We start from the raw sequence: 20320 nt of genomic DNA, 5'->3' as shown, positions 1-20320 counted from the left end.
TCAAGGATGTATTTCCCTCTTCTCTGGCTTCCCTCTCAACTTCTCTTCCTCTCACAGCTACTTCACCTGAGAAAGTGCCTGAGAGCAGCACGGCTTCTCTTTAGGGATTATCCTTTTTACCTCAGACATACTCTCTGTCTTTTTTACCTCAGACATACCCTCTCTCCCTCTCATCTAGCCCATCTCAAGGATGTATTTCCCTCTTCTCTGGCTTCCCTCTCAACTTCTCTTCCTCTCACAGCTATTTCACCTGAGAAAGTGCCTGAGAGCAGCACGGCTTCTCTTTAGGGATTATCCTTTTTACCTCAGACATACTCTCTGTCTTTTTTACCTCAGACATACCCTCTCTCCCTCTCATCTAGTCCATCTCAAGGATGTATTTCCCTCTTCTCTGGCTTCCCTCTCAACCACAATTTGCTCTGTTGTACCAAAAAAAAAAGCCTTTTCCAATTGACAGAAAAGGAACACAGTCCACAATGAGACAAACTGAGAATGAAGGAAGCTCACTCTCCCATTTTCTGCTGCTACTAAATAGGTGCTGCTACTGGAGGGATTAATAAATAACTTGACGAACAATTTTGCAATTGATGAACAGCAGCAGAGAAAACCCTGTTCCTTGCCAGTCACCCAGCACACACTCTCAACCACAGTCTTGCTTGAGACTTTCTGGTCACTCCAGGAACAACTACCACTCCACATAGGTTAAGGCCACACTAAACAAGCCTGAATTCCCATTATTTGTTTGAGAGTGATGGGGCATGGGAGGGTGATTTACTTGCGAGACAAGTATGAGTTTTCTTGCATATCTTGCAACTCTGAACGTCTAGCAAAAGAAAACATGTGAAGTATCAATCCAAATAGACATTATGAGGATTGTTTGGCTGCCACTGATTCATGTCTCCAAGTTGCCTCCTCCAGTAACAAGTAGCAAAATATGATGTGTGTGTGTGATATTATTGTGCTCTAAATGCTCTCACCTCCTTTAAGCAACAGTCTATGAAATGGAGCTAGGAAACTGAGCATGAGGGCATCATGTCGTACATCATCTTTTACTAGATGCTACCACGCAGATGCAGGTCAGAACTGAGGTCAGTGGTATCCATGCATTCCCCTTATAATATAATTTGGATCTTTGAATGGCAGGAGAGTTAAACAAACAGACAACTCCCTAGCTATGCAAATAACAGGGCTCTCGCTTTTTTCAAATGCACACCCTGAAGTATCTACACCTCCCTACACATAAATTATAACCAAGTTCAGCTTGTCTGCACTGTGTGGAAGCAACCTGCTAACTTGCACAGGGGGCATGCAAGTTAGGGAAGTCCCGAAAAAGAATACCAACAACTTCCTATTTTCCGGCAAAGAACTGAGCTGACTCACCTGCCACAGAGCAGGAGGTGGTAGACCACGATTGCTGGTCCACAGGCTAACGACTCAAAGCCAGTAAACTAAAGATTTGGCTGCTAAAGAGAATACACAGGAGTTCTTGACTTCAGTCTCTGTCCCATGATGATTCTTTAATAACATTTTTGTAGCTGGCAAGAAAATGACTTGAACACCCTTATGACACTATTTTCACGTGCACACAGAGAGAGAGAGACATACCAAGAGCTAACCCATCCAAGTGCTTACCTTTTTAGGAATGGAGGTCAGATTTTTCCCAGTTGCCACAGACATGATGGAACTATGAGGGGGCTTGCCCAGGAGGGAAACACTTGAAAAAAATAAAGGTAAAGTTAGCTTGCAAGGCAACTCTAGAATATAACCATAAATCTGCTCAGATTGTCAGTGGCAAAAAAAGTTGGAAATTACCTCAGTCTCATCTGGGAGGCAGACCTTTCCCACACAATTCCTTTCTGTGCTGGCCTAAGCCACTTTGGCCAGGTGACCCTAACCACACCATAATCCACCTTGCCTTTCTTCCCCTCAGTGCAGAAAATATCACAGATTGATATAATCCCTTCCACAAAACCAGATCCTGGCAGCGTTAATGACAGAAGTGAAACCTAATAGGGGTATGGTGCATTTTCTTGACATCTTTTCGCAACATTGGCTCTGTAACCTTACATTAGCACAATTTGACTAAGCAAGATGATTTCACAGTCTAACACTTCCAGGGGTTCCCCCAAACCAGGCAGCTTATTACCAAAGACAGAAGACTCCCTTCAACAACTCAGACCAAACTCTGCATGTAAAATAGAATTTGAACTCTTGTGAAACCTCTGGAACCTTGCAAGTTCCCACCCTGTGGCAAAAAAGATGTCTTTGAAAAAAGCACAAGCAATATTTGTGAGACATTATGGTGGGTGGGCAGTTCTTGAATCAAAATTCAGGATGATCCTGACAGGCTGGGAAATTGGGCTAAAACTAACAAAATGAATTTCAACAGAGATAAATGTACAGATATTTAGTTAGGAAAAATCAAATGGATAATTATAGGATGGGAGACACTTGTCTTGGCAGTAGTGCATGTGAAAAGGATCTAGAGGTCTTAGTAGATCATACACTGAACATGAATAAGCAAGCAGTATGATGTAGTAGCCAAAAAAGCAAATGCCATTTAGGCTGCATCAACAGAATTATGATGTCCAGATCACACAAAGTGATGGTACCACTTTACTCTTGTCTGGTTAGACCTTACTTGAAGTACTGTATTCAAATTTTGGGTACCACAGTTTAAGAAGGATGTTTATAAGCTGGAATATATCCAAAAGAGGGCAACAAAGATGATGAAAGGTCTGGAGACCAAGTCCTACGAGGAAAGGTTGAAGGATGTAAAGTTTTTCCCTCTTATTTTATCTTGTTGTTACACTTTTGCCTTTAGACCTTAAATTCAGCTCCTTCTTACATTACCTTAAACTTATACCTCTGGAGGGCTCTATTCGCAGCTGACACACTTTTTAATTCCACTCATCTTAGGTTTCTCTACTCTACCCAAGTTGTTATCTTGAGAATACCTTCCCTTTTGTGTTTCTGTAACCTTTATATTGCTGCCTCCCTGACTCCCTCAGAAAGTTTCTGCTGTCACCAAAGACCTCCTTGGTTTAACTTGTAATATAGGAAAGTGTTTTATAGATAGTGGTTTGACAGAATAGTCAACATGTGAGGGTGGTTGTGAGGTAAAAAGGGGAACTCTTTTCCCCTTAAACAAAAGTAGATTTTATTTTTAAGTACATAAGCATGATGGTTGCAGAGCATATTGGTTTCAGAATAATTCTTAAGCTTGGTGGTTTCACTAACCCAGTCACACAGACTAATTTTCCACACTGACAGAATAAACTTTAATCAATCTACACAGACAGAGATTTACTCAGGCCTTCTTACACAGCTTGCCTGAACTAGATAATCTCTCACTCTGATATACACAGGCTCTCTCTCAGGCACACATGCAGTTTGCCTGACTCAACTGGAATCTCTCCCAACTCTCACAGACAGCTTAGCCTCCTCACAGGTTGCCTGACTTAACTAGAATTTCTCACAACTCCATACAGACAGCTCAGGCAACACACAGGTTGCCTGACTTAGAATAACCTCTCTCTAAGAGCTAAACCACACGAGACAAATTACACAAGGACGCTGAAGTGAAGGGAGATGCAATGTTAACTGGGAAATGTAGTTTGAATTTCATCTCTCTTTACAGAGCTGGCTAGATCACTCCTTAGAGGGTTTGTTAATAGCTGACAGAGCCTTTGGGGAGGCAAAGAGGAAATTAACAAATCCTCTGAGGAGATATCTTTGCTAGCTCCATAGAGAAAGGTGAAATTCAAACTACGCTTCCAGGTTAACATTGCGTCTCCCTTCATTTGAACATTCTTGTGTAATTCATCTCATGTGGTTTAGCTCTAAGATATACAAAGGGTGACTGAAAACTTTTCCCACAACGCTGACTAAAAACTGCAGTTTGCTCTTCCCCCTAGGGTACAACTATAGCCCAATCACCCACCCAGCCCCCCAACTTCTTTCCTCAAAGTTTAAACTCACAGTAGCAATTATTAAAAACTCCACATTATCAAGCAGAAATAAAACACACAAATGTAATTTCTTGTACAAACATTACAAAGGAGCTGGACATTCAGCCTGGAGAGAAGACCACTGAGAGGTGATATGATACCCATCTTCAAGTATTTGAAGGGCTGTCACACAGAAGATGGAGCAGAGTTGTTTTCATTTGCCCCAAAGGATCAGATTTAAAATTAAATCAAAAGAGTTTTGGGCTAAACATTAGGAAGTGCTACGTTACAGGGCAGTTCCTCAGGGGAACAGGCTTCCTTGGGAGGTGGTTTAGGAGCAGGTTTTTTTGGAGGTTTGTAAGCAGAGGCTAGATGGCCATCTGTCAGCAATACTAATTCTATGACTTAGTATGAACAGGCTGATTGTGAGAAGGAAGGCAGGAAGGAACGAGCCAGTGCTAGGTAGGGGTGTGTGTAACAACAACAAAAGGAGCCAAAATACACACAAACCCTACCCCCCACCAAAAAATTTGTGTTTCATTTTGGTTCTTACCTGTGCAGCCTCTGAGCACAGGTAAAATGGAGCTATCTTGTTTCCCCTACTCTGGACCTCCTGAAGATCCATAAAAACTGTTCTATTTTAAAAGGCATTTCTTGATAGATGACTCCCTGGCAAGGCAAATTATTTTTCTATGGCTCATTTTGTTGCTTTTATGATTTTTAAATGGTTGATTACAGTTGTAGTTTTGCTAGTTACTATGTTTTAGGAATTGCTGTAGTGTTATTCTATTTCTTTTTATATTTTTACTTGTGGGGCACCTTGAAGGTTGTTTTAATAGAAACACAGAAGAAAAGCCTCTGAAATAAGTGATCTTGGTTGTTTATTTAATAGAAGCTTAAATCTGAGAACATCATCAACCTGCCTCAATATTTACCAGAAGGCAGCATTAGATTGTACACATATGCCCGGGGGTTGTGGTAGGGGGAGCAGTGAAGCAAGATCAGTTTTAATTAAGAAGATTTTTTTTAAAAAAGTCACACCTGAAATCCCAGAGAGAGGAATACCTAGGAAACACATGATGATAATTAAAAGGACAGTTGTGAACAAATGAAAGCTGACTAGGATGCACCCTTGCAAATCAAAGGGTGGCTGGGATTAATCTGCAGTGGTCAAAGGGAAGAGCTTATCGAGTTTACAGTTACCTGTAAGCATTAGATCCCCTATCCATATTCAATCCCCCTGCTATTTCATGCCTCTCAGTCCTCCTTCCCCCTTTACATCTTAGTCCTTGCAAAAATATGCAGAATACCACACTTAAGCATTAAACGAAGTTTTCCTGCAAACAAAACCAGTTCAAACTAGTCATTCCTTGAATCCAACAGCAAAACAAGAAAGTAACATGACAGTAGACCAGAGATCCCAATCCTGATGCTTGTGAGTTTTGTGGCACTCATCAATGTATTTCTTGGTGCCCACTTGCTTCTGTCCTAACGCAATGAACCAGTCATGTCTTTATTCCACCTTACTGGAGCAGGGGTTGCTTCAGAAGAGCCCAGGAAGTATTCATTTGGAAACACTTGCCTCCATCATAAGACTGTACTTGGCTTAGAACCAGGGCTTTTTTTCAGCTGGAACGTGGTGGAACGGAGTTCCGGCACCTCTTGAAAATAGATCAGGGGGTGGGGCCACTGGCCATGTGACCATTTTCACCAAGGGCAATTTAAACTTTAAAAAAACTCCCCCCTTGTTCCAGCGGACCCAAAGTGACATCATTGTGCGGTCCTGAGTTCCACCACCTCTTTTCCCAGAAAAAAATCCCTGCTTAGAACCATCTAACATTCTATGGAACCTCCCAAAATTTTGTAATTGGACCTAGCCCTCTAAGACAGCCATTCTGTTGTTGCACCCATTATCTGTTGTCAAAATCCTAAAAGTGCTCATAGGTTCAACAAGTCTAGAGAACCCTGTAGCAGAGAGAACTCTTTCTAAAAATTATTAAAGATTGTAGAGTCAGGTACTTCGGAATCACAGACTCAACAGGTAATTTGTGGAAATTCTTGCACTATAATCTTCATGCAGAGAGCTGCAGGAAATGTTTCCTCAGGGCAGCAATTCCACACAGTCTCTAATGTGCCCTTCTGTACATGACTTGATTTTCTTGTATGGACAGTCTCGAGGGTAGAAGCTCTCCTCATAGAAAGGTTGTTCCTCATGGGCTTCCGTACTTTGTGGCCTTCACCCAAAGCTGCCAGCACAAGAAAAAGCCTCCAGCAGACCCCTCGTGTAGCAGCCATGAAAACTGGGTCTTAGTTTCTCTTGTTGGAAGCTCCACATCTATGCACAGCCCCCAAGGGGAACATGCTTTTGGGTCACCAGAAGAAGCTTGCTCACCTTAGTAGCGGGTAGCAGAAGCAGGAGAGCCACAAGATGTCCGTGGTACTGAGAATGGGGGGAAGCTGCACCAGGCAAGAGAGGAACTGAGCAAACACAGCAAAAGGCACAATTAGCAGCATGACCAAAAGACCAAGCAGCATTTGCTAAGGGGGCATCTTGCCCATCTTCTATGGACAGACTGGCAGCTAAAGAACCCAGGGGCAAATTGGCAGCTGCTGCTATGCTTAGAATATTGTATTCCACCTGTACTAATTAATACACAGCCTGACACTAGGAGGAAAAACATACTTTTAAAAAAGCCATGCCTTCCCCCAAGAGGGCTGCAGCCTCCAGCTTCTCCTTGTATTAGTCGTTCAGAAGGATCCAAAATAATCATGTTACCCGAAACAGTTTAGGAGCACCTTGAGTCCACAATCAAATTGTGCTACAGTGCAGTCACTTCATCTCATTTCTGACAATAAGGGCTTTTCCCATTGTTTAAAGAAATACTCTAGTCTTTGTGAATTGCACGCATGACTAGGAGTTCTTCTTAAAAATAAGCACGAGGGTAGTTTGTGTTAAAAGTCTGTGTGTGTATTTAAAAAAAAACGCACAGAAGGTGGGGCTAAGTGAGTCTTCCAACAGTCAGGAATAGGATGGGTCTTTCCTACATAGCTCCCTGACTTCACCCCTGCCTCCTTCAAGCTATTGCCCAGATGATGAGCTGAAAAGTCAGAACAAAAAAAAAGATGGAAAAATGAGTATGCTTTGCTTTCACTCACAGTTTAATCCAAAAGGAAGAAAAGAACTGAGTGCTACAGATTTAGAAGAGAATTGAAAAATCGGTTATCATTCATTTCTGATTCTAGCAGCCTACCAGGACACGATGGTAACTAATACTGCTGACATGCATTGAGTTCAGCACCATCCTGGGGCAATGAGGGGGAGGGGGGGTGTCTCTGACTTCCCTTTCTTCCAAGCTAAGCTGCTCTTTCCACTTCCTGATGCTATTCAGAGCAACTCACCTGGATGATGACCAGAGCCAGTTGACACTGCAGGAGGAAGAGGAAGCACTTGCGGATGCCGTATGTTGCATGCCGGGCCTAGAAAGAAGGACATGTGATGGGGATGGGCATGCAAAAGCAGAGCCAATGGAAAACCCTAGTACCTATAAGCATGCAGACATTTCTGCAGACACATTTGTATGGCCAGAGCAATCTCATTCAATTTGCTGTGGGCCAGCTGGTGCTTTATAGAGCCATCCAAAAATACAAGGGCTTGTCAAAAGAGTTGTACAAATTCAGGAATTCACCTCCCCCCCCCCGCAGAAAGCTGACAAACGCTCTGACCCCCGCCAGCAGACTGCAGTTCCAACCTATTAAAGGCCAAAGAGAAAAGAGCCCTTTTCATATCAAACACAGGGCTGCTTCAAAGGGGCACTGAAGAGCAACTCCACTCAGGGAATGCTAATCAGCTTACCAGGGCAGAAGTTGCAGCAGTCTAGGGAAGGCAGCAGTGAATCAGGCTAGCAACTTTCCCCCAACTTCTTAGTAGGGACAAGGGAATCCTTCATATATAAGTGTCAGATACTAAGTACTGTTCAGTTGTGGTATGCACGCACAACTACAGTGTGTGGATCCCAGGAGACTGACTGGAATGCTTCTAAACCGAACCATGTTAGGGATAAGGGGTTTCAGAAAGTCTGAGGCTAGAATGGGTAGCAACATCTCTAAGTAGCCTTGTGAGAAAGATCAGAGGGCGATTCAGAGTCGAGGAAGATGGTGACTACAGAAGCTGAACTAAAAGTTTCTACTCTCTTGGGTCCACTTCCATCCCTTCGTTCTAGCTTTCAGTCTACACTTGAATAGCTGTTCTCGTTGCAAGCCAGCTACCGTTCTCAGGAGGATGTCAAGACCATTTTACAACTACTCCACAGAAAGAGAGCTCACCTGCTCTATGAGCCGGATGATCCCAATAGTTTCTTCAGGATAAATGGACAGGGAGCAAGACAAGCTGTTCAGCTGGCCAGACAGCTGAAGAGGAGTCAGCTCATCAGAAATACGAGTCATGTTCGTGCTGGTGGCATAACCAAACGTCTCCCAGGAGCAGCGGGAAGGATAAAGAGGATCCAGGGCTACGCTGAACAGACAATACTACACAGGTTAGAGGGAAGTACATCAGAATGGAAAGTAAGCCAGGATATGTGGCTTTGTACACAAAACAGAAGTGTGTGCAAAAGACTGAGCATTGTTGTGGATTTGGTGGTCTGCAATCTAGTGCTGGTCCATAGGACTACGTCCTGACTGTCTACGGCTAGGCAATAAGACCTATCCTCTGCTCCTACATGGAATATACTCTCCTTTCACCAGCAGCAAATAGATCTACCCTTTCAGGACTGAGGCATGCAGCCTGATCCTATGAAGTTTACTTGGTCCAAAATGCAGCAGATAGGCTACTGTCTGGGATTAGTTTAAAAAAAAAAAAGGTAAAGGTAGTCCCCTGTGCAAGCACCGAGTCATTACTGACCCATGGGGGGATGTCGCCAGGATGCCAGAAAGATCTTCCCCTCCCATACTATCCAGCTCACCAGTTAAAATCTGTCTCTCAAGCCCTGCTCTGTGTCCCTGCCATCACAGCTGAGGTAGGCATCAACTAGACACAAGGCGTTTTCTGTGGTGGCATCTCACCTTTGGAAGGTCTCTCCCTTGAGGCTCCCCTAGCAGTTAACTTTATTTTCTTTTAAGACACTGAGGTAAAATACATTGTTTTACCCAGGCTTTTGATCAGGGGTTTTATCTTACCAGCTTTTTAATGGTCTGCTTCTGTTTTATAGATAGTTTTAAGTTGCTCATGTCCAACTGCTTATTTTAATGGCTTGTTTTTATTTATTTATTTATTTATTGGATTAGATTAGATTTTTATGGCTTGTTTTTATTTATTTGTTTGTTTGTTTTATTAGATTTTTAGTCCGCCCTCCCCGCCAGGCACTCTCAGGGCAGAGTACAACATTTCAAATTATATACAGTTAAAAACAGATAAAACAGTATACAAATAACATTAAAACAACTTTATACAATACAGCTTCTCTTCAGATGGCGATGATAAAATACTGCTTTTCAAGCCCTGGCTCATATGTAGGGTGGTGGACAGATCTTTAGTGTGGCCAGTGGGGGGCCAACCTAGCCTCCACCATACGCCTGGCGGAACATCTCTGTCTTACAGGCCCGGCGGAAAGTTAACAAATCGCACCGGGACCTGGTTTCCTCAGACAGAGAGTTCCACCTTGAGCAGTACTTTGAAGAGGCAGCATAAAAATATCCTCAACAAATAAATAAGCCTAAAAGATTAGACCTAGCTCCTGGCTTCCTCGTTACCAGAATGATTCCCACAAAAACTAAGATCCGTACCATTTATAGTAGGTTCTTGGATATTCAAAAGGCTCTTAACAGACTGAACCCAGGAGATGAACAAAGAGATAACTAGAAGATGATTGCTTCAAGCTGACTTCACTGCCCTTTATCCAAATCAATTCCTACAATTAGTCTGACCGGCTTCTCAGCATTTTTCCATCGTTTGGCTTTGCTAGAAGAGCACGTATATTTATACCTTGAGGAGATGGAATGATATCAACTTGAGGGCCCAAAACAGTGCTCCATTCAAGGCCACCCACAGCCAAGTCTGAAGCCTGAGCTGTACTTTTAGCTTCTTTTTTCAAACACAACTTTCTTCATGCTCATTGACTGTGAAGGAGTATTAAATGGAGAGCTTTTTATCAATGTGAAGAGTGCAATGAAGGGAAAACAGGAGTGATCAAGTTTCAAGAGGGTTTTTTGTGTGTGTATGAAATGGGATTAAAGAGACTGAAATGCCATAAGGAATTACAAAGACCCTCTGGGGTCACAGAACCAGTCTGCGTCCCTGTACGCCTTACCTGATGTCACTCTGAAGGAAGAGGCAGTTGTTGCGCAAGTTGGCCGAGCTGCCTAGGCAGCAGGTGACCTCCCCATATTCCTGCATGATCTTAATCATCTCACACATGGCTGCAAGAGACCAGGAGAGAGAGGACTTAACCAGCTGACCCTCTCTCATTTTCTTCTTCAGGATCTCCACCCCAAAGCCAAGCAGATCTCTTTGCAGAAAAACCGTGAGACCCCCAACAGAATCCTGACCCTCACTTACTTTCTGGGGTGCAATCTGTAAACAGAGGAACAAGCAAAGGCACGTTGTCGATGTTCTGCAGGTGGGGCCTCACCTGGTGGATTCCCCGGGGAAGTTTTGCCTGAAAAGGAGAGCCATTAAACTGGTGAAGGAGACTATAGATGAGGACCAAGCTGGGCAACGAGGCCCTGATCCTACAGATCGAAGGAGATAAAGTGGTCAGGCTGAGCTGCTGTTGCTGACAGGAGAGTCTTGTCTTAGAAGAACACACAAGGAGGCTCTTGTGGTAATTTATTGCTTTGCAATTAGCCACTGACAACGTAGACATCTTCTCTAACTGCTAGATGTCATATAAGCAGCAGCTTTGAGCATTCCTTATTCTAGGAGCCGCAGTCAAAACCAAAGCCAGATTAAGTCTGCAATGCTTTTTAAAAACCAAACACAATGCATACTACTAATAGCAGCACATTACCTGCACTGAAATCAGAACCACAAGTAAAGGTGTAAAGGCTATCTGCTACATTTTGAAAATGAATCTCTGCCGTCTTAAAGGTACTTGACTAGAGCTTACTGAAAGGCAACAGGCATCAGTTCTGGGTGAACTTATTTAGGATTGTATTGTAAGGCTGCTGTGGGTCAACAAGGAGGAAAGCTTATGAAGATCCTCTACGAGAAGATCTACAACCACTACAAAAGGGAAACATTCATCCAGGCAGATAAGATCAAGTCTCACTGCGAGGCCAAGCACCTTTATCCCTTTTTCCTAAAGAAAAAGGAGGTTAGCTTCAAAGAAAGAAACCAAAAACATTTTCCTCTATGAACTTTCCTGCCAAGTATGATCAACAGAGGCCTTACTATATATATCCCCATTTCCATAGAACAGGTGAGTGTGGCCTAGACTATGCCTTTTCAGTAGAGGCTCCCAGGTTCTTAAATTTCATCCTCACAGAGACTCATATGGTACCAAAATTATAATAGCTTAAGCACTTCAAAATTTCCCATGCCTTTTAGAACCTCCTACAGCTGAGTTTTTAAATTTTTCTGCCACCGCTGTTTGTACGGCATGAGGGTTTTTAGAAAGTTTACACTACTGTTCTTGATCTCTATCCTAATTTTAACCTGAAGTTATTTTAATTGCTATTAATGTCCATCTCTGAGTTTCTTGCCATTTTTATAGGATGTTTAGTCCTGTGTATTATTTATTATGTTGTGAGCTGCCTTGTAGATATTAATATGAATAGGCAGGACAATAAATTCATTTAAGTAAGTAAATAACATAATCCTCTAGAGCAGGGCAAATTGCGGCCCGCAGGCCACATGCGGCCCGCTACAGAGTTTTTTGTGGCCCGCCAAGACAGTCAGAAAAATCTGCCTTGAATCGAGATTTGCAGCTATACATGATATGAAATTAGCACAATAAATAAATTGAATAAAACTACCACTATTTTATTTAATTTATATTTATTGATTTTTATGATACAATTTATACCTTTTCTGAAATGCAAAGTTAACTAATGAATGCAATCATTTTAAAAGGTGCGGCCCTCCGCTAACCTCCGCTCCCACAAAGTGGCCCCCGAGCCAAAACAATTGCCCACCGCTGCTCTAGAGAGATCAGGAAAAACAATATTGTTTCTCTCCCCAAGATTCCCTCCTGCCCTACATAAACACTCCTCTTTCTTTTGGTATAATTGGATAAATGGGCTAGCAGTATTATTGACCTCCCTTATCTCCTCCTAGGAAGCATTAGAAAAAACCACAGCTGGGGTAACTGACCTGATAAGCTGTTGCTGAAACGTTTTACACATTTTATTTCATAACCGAAATCCTCTCTGATTGGGAAGTTTTGTTTCTAGGACTGATGTAACTGGCAGCTAATAGCTCAAGACCCCCCCCCCCAAACTGTCCTTACATGATAAAAGGCTGCTAAGAGCCACCAGGGGGCCCTGGACAATGATTCCCACTGGGAGAAGGAATTCATCAAACTTTAATTGAACAAAAAGCCTCTCAAGAGTCCATAATTGCATACCTTAACCCTTTGCTTAACTAAGAAACAAAGCAACTTCTCTCTTGCTGAAGGACAGCTGGGATTTCATGTCAAACAAAGGTGGAAAACAAGTATTTATACTTTGCTATAAAAGCTTCTGCTTATCGCAGAAGCCCCAAGATTACAGGTACGATGCAAACTAAGAGCATAAGAGCGAAACTAGGCAGGTGGACATCTCCGATCTCAGAGGAACTCGAGGCTGTGAAATTTTGTATTCCTAGTGCCCTCTTCTCCCTCCCTCAGCTCTAGCAGGGAAGGACCTTGGAATGCTTCCACAAGTTTAGTATATCTTGCTAAACTCACTCCGAAATTGGTACACCTTTTCCTCCTGACACGCTTTGATTTATTTTAATAAGATTCAGTCACGAGCTGAGGTCTCCTGTTGTATATATTTGTCCAGGGAGGGGGCGTAATTTTGCAAAGCCACTTGTGAAATTAAATGGCCTTTGAAGATGCTTTCAAAAGTAAAACGTTAGGATCCCGCTATCTGTAGAAAAGCAAACTACACGTTGCCAGACGGTGTCCATCCATCCCACCTGTGTTCTAGATATCGTGGTTTTTGATGTAAGCAGCATCTTTTTTTTTTTAATGCAAACATCTAAAGCTACAAAGTTGATTACTGGACAACACTTTGACCGCCCTGGTTCTTAACCAGGTGGCCTCACAATGCGGTGCCAGTCTCACCCTATTACAGTCCTCCAGGAAGCTGGGGATGTCACTGTCTGTTGGTTGAAAGCTAATAAGGTCCGAGTGTCCTTCTTCTTCCATCAGCAGAAGCCCCTCTGCATCATCTCGAGAGACTGGTGGAGGAGGGGAGAGAAAAGCAGCATGAAAAGCAAGCATAAGGCTCGCCTACACAGCACTGTTCCAAGCCACAAACTCATCAGCCCCGAAGCACCCACATAGTACTATCACGCGGCACTGCGACAGCCTGTAAATGTAAGCTCTGATTTTAGGTGTGGGCAGATCCCACTCAATTAGCTCCTAAAATAAAAGTGTCTGATGACTCATTTATCCGAAGTCAGGAAACATCAGGCTTGCTGAAGTTTGCACATCTGTTCTGCCTCCTTTCTTTAGGCACACAAAAGGCAGACTGACATGGCCAAGTTTTAAATGAAGGTGAGTTTCACTCAGCAGCGGCAAGCCTTCAGGCAGAGGTGATGAGCTGCTGCAAATGGAGGACAGCAAAGTAGAAGGAGGCTGTGCTTCTGTATACAACTAGAGACAGCCTTTATCATTGCCTGTGCCTTTAGCAGCTCTAGGAACAGAATTAAATACAACGGGCAAGATTTCCCCCCCATCATCTCTGCACTTCCATGTTGGGAAAGAGGTGCACCTGTTGAAACTCAGCCTATCGTGAAAAAGCACAGCACCTGAGCCAGGAAAAAAAAAGACCATCCCACAAGCTAACAACCCAGTAGGGCAAGCAGACGGAGGAGTATAAATGTAAATGACAAGCAAAAAGCTGCCTTGAGGGTGAGATGGAGTTTTACACCAGCCAGTGTTACCTCTTTACTGTTACTGCAGCTGTCTTGAAGCACTGGGCAAGGCTCACCTAAGTTCTGTTTAGGGGCCAAATAAAAACTGTCCAAGAGAAAAAAACGAGTAGCTGAACAGCCCAGCTCCAGTAAAGTATTTATGGCAAAGAAAAAGTTTCAACTAACCAGGCCTGCGAGTGGGATCTCACCTCCCTTTAGGACCTACCTGGTGACCACAACCTCCAGTTGCGAAACCACTGCCCTACTCGTTTTAAATAACAATGCACACATTTTAGGTAGCCTGGTCAGCCAATCGCCCAAACACCCCCTTAAGACAATATCCATGATCTATACTCAAGTCAAGGCATCAAACGTTTATTAGCAGCTCTTTGTGTTCCTTCTTAAAAAGAAGCCTGCCTAATCATCTGCCTTTTCTTGCCGTGTTCTAGTGAGAAAAGGGACTGTCCATACAGGACAGCAATCTTAAAACGCACCCCTGCTCTGACAAGAGCACTCATCTTTCTTATTGTACACCAGACAGGTTTGCTCCCAGCAGGCACCTTGCTAATTTTTCCCAAGGGTGGTTCTCTGACCTTGATGCAAGTCCTCATGCAAGGAGCCTGCATGGCTGGGGCTGGAGGGAGGGACTTCAGAGCCAGGCACATCTCCATTGGGAGTTAGGGATATATGACAGTTCCAACCAGTCTCAAGTCCCATTTTTTCAGCAAATACCTATGGAAAAGAGAGGACAGGAGATTTTAGAGAGAAACCAAAATGCTGTGGTCATTATCCAGATTACTACAAGCAAACTACTTACATTTCTCATCGTTTTTGTAAAAATTGCACTCGGAGCTATACATTTATGCAGAAATCGACATGATGTGCTTGATTTCTTTTGGCTGCAATACTTGGACTTTGGGGGGACAGGCACTGTGATGGTGAAGCTAGGAATGGAAGCTTGTACAGGTAACACGGAAGACAGGCTTAAGCAGGCCAAAATAGAGTCACCCAAACAAACAAGAACAGTAATCGCAGATTCACACCTCTGGTCCATGAGGTTTTCATAGCTATTGTCTACCACAGGTTTCCAATTCTGCTTTCTAAAGATTAGGACCAGAATTTTTTTTTCTCTTTAATTTACAGATGTGCAGGTTTCTGGACACTTTGCCAATGAAGATGGAATGCTTTAGAAAGAAAATACGTAGCACGAATAGACTGGGACATTTTCCTGCTTGGACTTCTTTGCTAGATTTTGATCTCACAGTCAATTTCTGCTAACAGAAGGGAGAGGTGATTTTCCCCAATTCTCCCTCCCATCAGACCAGATTCAGCTGTCAAAGTGTTCAGGGGGGGGGTCCCCATTCCCCCCCCCGGAGCAGCATTTAAGGCTAAAGTGGGAAGCAAGAAAGTCCTGTTTTTCTGCTGGAAATACTATGGGATTCAAGCCTACATGAAGGAATCTAGCAAAATGAGTTCAAAAATATATGTGCATGAAAATGGTGCACATAAACTAATCCTCCACCATTATATTTACCTATTAAAATACATACACTGCTCCTTTCAATTTTACAAAATCCTAAAGGAGGCCAGCTAAAAACAATTAAAACCAAGTTTAAACAACAACAACAACAACAACAACATTTGATTCATATACCGCCCTTCAGGAGAACTTAAATGCCCACTCAGAGCGGTTTACAAAGTATGCCATTATTATCCCCACAACAAAACACCCTGTGAGGTGGGTGGGGATGAGAGAGCTCCAGAGAGCTGTGACTAGCCCAAGGTCACCCAGCTGGCTTCAAGTGGAGGAGTGGGGAATCAAACCCGGCTCTCCAGATTAGAGTCCCGCACTCTTAACCACTATACCAAACTGGCTCTCAGCACTGCAGTATATAAAATGAGGAGGCATATAAAATAAGAGAGTATATAAAATGAGAGGGGAGGGGGAGAGAGAGATTCTAAAATACACATCAAAACCAGAAATCACCCTGGAACGTGCATTATGTCAGAACTGGTTCAAGGCTAAGATAGATGGTTCTACCCTTCACTTGGTCACTGTAGGGGCAACATGCGCAGAAGATCAGCACAGTAAACAAAAGGATAGCCTACCTTGCTCTTGAGTTCATCTTCCAGGGAGAAGTAGACAAACCGAATGCAGGCATTGACTAGTCCCTCAATGAGGCGAACCACATCTGACCGGGCCTGATACTGAGATGAGACCATTCCCATGAAGATCTGACCGCTCAGAGCTTGAATGCAGTCCTCCTTCTCCATCACTTCCCCGATCCCTTCTTTGAGCATGCAAATGTGTTGGGGCAGACACACGGTGGATATATATATACAGACATGCAGGAACAGGGGCATAGTTGCAGGGAGGCACACACATTGACACACATTTAAGAAGGAAGAAAGCACCAGTGGGCCCAAGCATAACCCAAACACACATACGCAACAATAGAGAGAAAAGAAGAAAATAAAGGTGTTCATCAGTTAACTAGAAAAAAGAGACAGGAAAAGCATATTCTGCTTGACACATCAAGTTGCATGACACGGGGCTCTTAGTCTATATACGTAGCAGAATAAAGCAGTCAAATCTGTAAGTGGTATGGTGGACTATACCATCCCAGACTGCTACTTTTGAACACTCATATTAATGAACTTGTTTTCTACTTGCAGGGAACATTAAGCAAATGTGATCCACCACCTGCAACCAAAGTGGCACTGTCCATCCTGCCCTCTCAGAACTCAATCTGCTGCATGGGTAGGCCAGGCATGAGACGGGGAACTTATCCAGAGAGCAGCCAGGAGGAGGGTCATGTAATTTCAGGCAGGTGCTTTGGTGGATCCCCTCCCCCAATTATAGTTCTAGAAAGAGCTTATATGGATGGATGGATGGATGGATGGATGGATGGATGGATGGATGGAAGAAAAAGAAAGAAAGAAAGAAAGAAAGAAAGAAAGAAAGAAAGAAAGAAAGAAAGAAAGAAAGAAAGAAAGAAAGAAAGAAAGAAAGAAAGAAAGAAAGAAAGATCAAAGGCTAGAGGAGGCAGATTACTAATGTTATAAAGTCAGGAAAACTGGCAGTAGATTTCCTCAGAAAGTCAGAATGCTTATAACCTTAAATTTTTGTACTGTTTGTACTTCTTCAGTTACTTCCACCATTTCTTGAATGGCATTAAAGATTAGCAGAAAATAAGACAGCTGGGGATAGAAAGCTGGGAAATGCATCTGAGTATATCAGGGCTTGTTTTCAGCTGGAACGTGGTGGAATGGAGTTCTGGAACCTCTTGAAAATGGTCACATGGCCGGTGGCCCCGCCCCCTGATCTCCAGAAAGAAGGGAGTTTAGATTGAGCAGCGCGGAGGGCAATCTATGCTCCCCTCTGTCTGGAGATCAGGGACAGGGCCACCGGCCATGTGACCATTTTCGCCAAGGGTGATTTAAACTTTTAAAAACTCCCTTGTTCCAGATGACCCAAAGTGATGTCATTGACCCTGGGAGCATGTGTGCACTTTGCGCGCGCACATGTGGTACCAGGGGCACCACCTCCCACCAAGAGTTGCCTCCTGTGCTGGCAACCCACTGAGTTCCACCACCTCTTTTCCCAGAAAAAAAGCCCTGGATTATATGAACTTGGGATACCTGAAAAAGAGTCCCTCAGAATCTGCTCAAGGACATTCTGGAAGTCTGTCTGGCTGAAACTAACAAGCTTTGAAGCTGGGCAGAAGGTGATCCAAAAAAACCCAGATCAAATAAACCCTCTTTCTGATGACAAGGTAGGTTGTCCTAATAATAGGACGCAGCACACATTTAGCTGGGCAGAATACTTCCAAAATTGTCTGATCAGTTGACTACAAGGATAAAACCTTGAAGCAGAAGAAAATACAGAATCCTGGAGCAATATGGAGACAAATACCCTGTACAACTACAGTACGTTGCATTGAAGGGTAACAACAGCAACTAAAAAAAGTAATTGATTTCCTAATTAGCTTAATTTATTTAAATATCAGGATTGGGTCATTTGGAGGTTCCAGAGAATAGATTCCCCCCAATTTTTGTTAGAATTAATAACTTCAGGAATCTCACTTAAGGAATTTGGTGGAACCAAACTATTCCATGTTCTGCCCTAGCAACCAAAACATGTGTAGATCTGTCATCAGCATTGCACAGTTTACATTTAAGGGAAATCTAAAATGTTTTAAGGCCTGGCTACTTCCAACAGTCACAAACTTTATGGATGAAACTGGGCTAATTAAAGGGCTCCAAAGGGCCCAAGCTTTAGAAACCAGTGACAATATACATTGACAATATGAATGATGTCACATTTGGACCTAATTCATGCACTACCAAATCTTGGATCAAAGGAGTTATCTGCAAGATACCCACAACAGCTAGAAGTCCACTCGCAACAAGTTATAAAGCAGGTCATAGAATAACATCTGAACTCTTGACAAGTTTCTGGGTCAGGATTGCTTGCTGTTCCACAGATTTAGGAGTCCTTCTCTTACTGGCTACAGATTGCCCTGTCCTTAGCTATCCAGAAGTCTGATTTGACACCAGGCTAAATGCAAGTCATCTCAAGGAGAGGAGATGCATATACTTAGACAGCTGATCCATCAGTTGCTGGAAACTCTAGAATTTAGGAGTGGCACCTTCTTCCTAACCCACACAAAAGGCGATGAGGTGATTAGATGTGTATCCATTTTGTGCACAGAGCCAAGGGGAAGGAATGCTCACCTTGCCTAAGAGCACACAGATGAAAAAAATTGTGAAAGAATGTGCAAGTTTCTCCCAGATGTCCATCTCTAGATGACTGCAAGCTTGAATAAAGATGGATTTGTCCCAAAACTAAAAACAACCGAACACTGCTCTAGATGTACAAGTCGAGTCTGCAGCACAGGACCCCAGGGGAGGTCAAGCACATACCATCAGAACTCCAGCTGTTCCTTCGGCTGTTCTGCTTGATGGGTGTCGTCCCTGGGAGATCACAGGATGTGAAAATTGCATTCTGACCAGGGACCTGCACTAGTTCTATGCACTTGCCGTTGAGCTGTGAGGACAAGGCACATTGCATGGGCTTGTAGGAGAAGGCAGAGCAATAGCCTGAGAGACAGGCACGCTGGTAGAAATCCAACACTTTCTTCCTGAGAGTGGGGCGGAAAAAGACAAATGGCCATCAGAAAGGTATTACGCACAACACACCTTCACAGTACAGAAAGAACTGACTGGCCTAGAAAAACTACCTCCTAGATTCTATTCAGGAACAGAACCTGCTGGAGAGAAGTCTTCTTGTGTTCACTCCTTTTATTCTGATGCCGCAGGGATTTGCAAACAGTGGACCCCTTCTAACCCTCCACTTTTCGCAGAGAACAACACCTGCCTCCCCACAGAGCCAGCATTCAAAAGTCCCTTACAACTGTGGCGTACAAGCGGCGGAGGCAGCAGCAGCCTCACCCCCTAGCCCACGCAATAACAAATCAGAAGCAGATCTAGTGTAATAGTTGGGGAATGCCAGGAAATTAAACATTGTACATTCTTAGGCTTCAAAAACCTAAGAAATCCACTTCAAGTATTAAGAGAAGGGGTGAGCGAATGACAAATTCTTGCTCTAAGTACTAGTAGGTGCCTATCACAATTATACAAAACCCGTATCTACACACGAATTCTCAGTTGCACTTCATTTATTTCTGACTTTTACAAGATATCGCTTGAGGTATTATGAAAACTTGTTTTGAGCACAGACGACAGCACAATGCAAAAAGGGCACACATGTATTAGGGCAACAATAGCTCTACGATACTGCCTTCAAATCTCTGAAAAGCCACCGGCAGTAACACAACCTAAAGGCAGATTTCCAAGCATTGTTGGACAATGCGCGATTGTAATCCCTCACCTCCTGGATTTTCCTGTTAAGACAGGAGGGCGAAGGATTACAATAGCACCACATCCAATCCCATATGGATCCAGACTAGCTCCTCCCCTGCAGGAAGCCTCTGCAAATGGGATGTTGTTGCTCAGATTCATAAGCAGCTTTGAACTACCTTCGTGGAAACACAAACTGCCTGAAGGACGCAGTTCAAGCAGAAGCCTCGCCAATAATTCACTTTATAAGGCCAGTGACTTATGCAGGCGGAAGGTAAGGTTGCCTACCTGTCAGAGCCAGAAAGCGGATAAATATCGGAGCCATCCCAGAAGTCTGTGCAGGCCTCAAGGATGATGTCAGCTGTCCCGTGGGAAAGCATCTGCTCAGTGCCTAACAGAGAAAATTGGGCCCATGTCTTAAGCCTGAAATTGTTGGCTGAAAGATGCATTA

The 20320-nt window shown here is 43.4% G+C and overlaps 1 protein-coding gene across 4 annotated transcripts in view; it reads right to left on the bottom strand.

Annotated features, from left to right (window-relative positions):
- TMEM94 (transmembrane protein 94) overlaps nucleotides 1-20320 on the bottom strand; it is a 110210-nt gene that overhangs the window by 12165 nt on the left and 77725 nt on the right. For all 4 annotated transcript variants that reach the window (XR_008596866.1, XM_054977251.1, XM_054977253.1 and 1 more), the window contains 11 exons: nucleotides 20158-20260; nucleotides 18934-19151; nucleotides 16117-16298; nucleotides 14601-14739; nucleotides 13214-13329; nucleotides 10504-10603; nucleotides 10256-10364; nucleotides 8274-8463; nucleotides 7350-7427; nucleotides 6343-6428; nucleotides 1633-1714 (listed from right to left, as the gene is read on the bottom strand). Coding sequence is in view for 3 of the 4 variants with exons in the window: in XM_054977251.1 (XP_054833226.1) it covers nucleotides 1633-1714; nucleotides 6343-6428; nucleotides 7350-7427; nucleotides 8274-8463; nucleotides 10256-10364; nucleotides 10504-10603; nucleotides 13214-13329; nucleotides 14601-14739; nucleotides 16117-16298; nucleotides 18934-19151; nucleotides 20158-20260 (1403 nt within the window). In the remaining variant the exon portion in view is untranslated. The remainder of the gene's footprint in view (nucleotides 1-1632; nucleotides 1715-6342; nucleotides 6429-7349; nucleotides 7428-8273; nucleotides 8464-10255; nucleotides 10365-10503; nucleotides 10604-13213; nucleotides 13330-14600; nucleotides 14740-16116; nucleotides 16299-18933; nucleotides 19152-20157; nucleotides 20261-20320) is intronic.

This window comes from Eublepharis macularius, chromosome 4, assembly GCF_028583425.1.
Source record: "Eublepharis macularius isolate TG4126 chromosome 4, MPM_Emac_v1.0, whole genome shotgun sequence".
NCBI classification, from domain to species: domain Eukaryota; kingdom Metazoa; phylum Chordata; class Lepidosauria; order Squamata; family Eublepharidae; genus Eublepharis; species Eublepharis macularius.
This window is presented reverse-complemented; position numbering and strand designations above follow the sequence as displayed.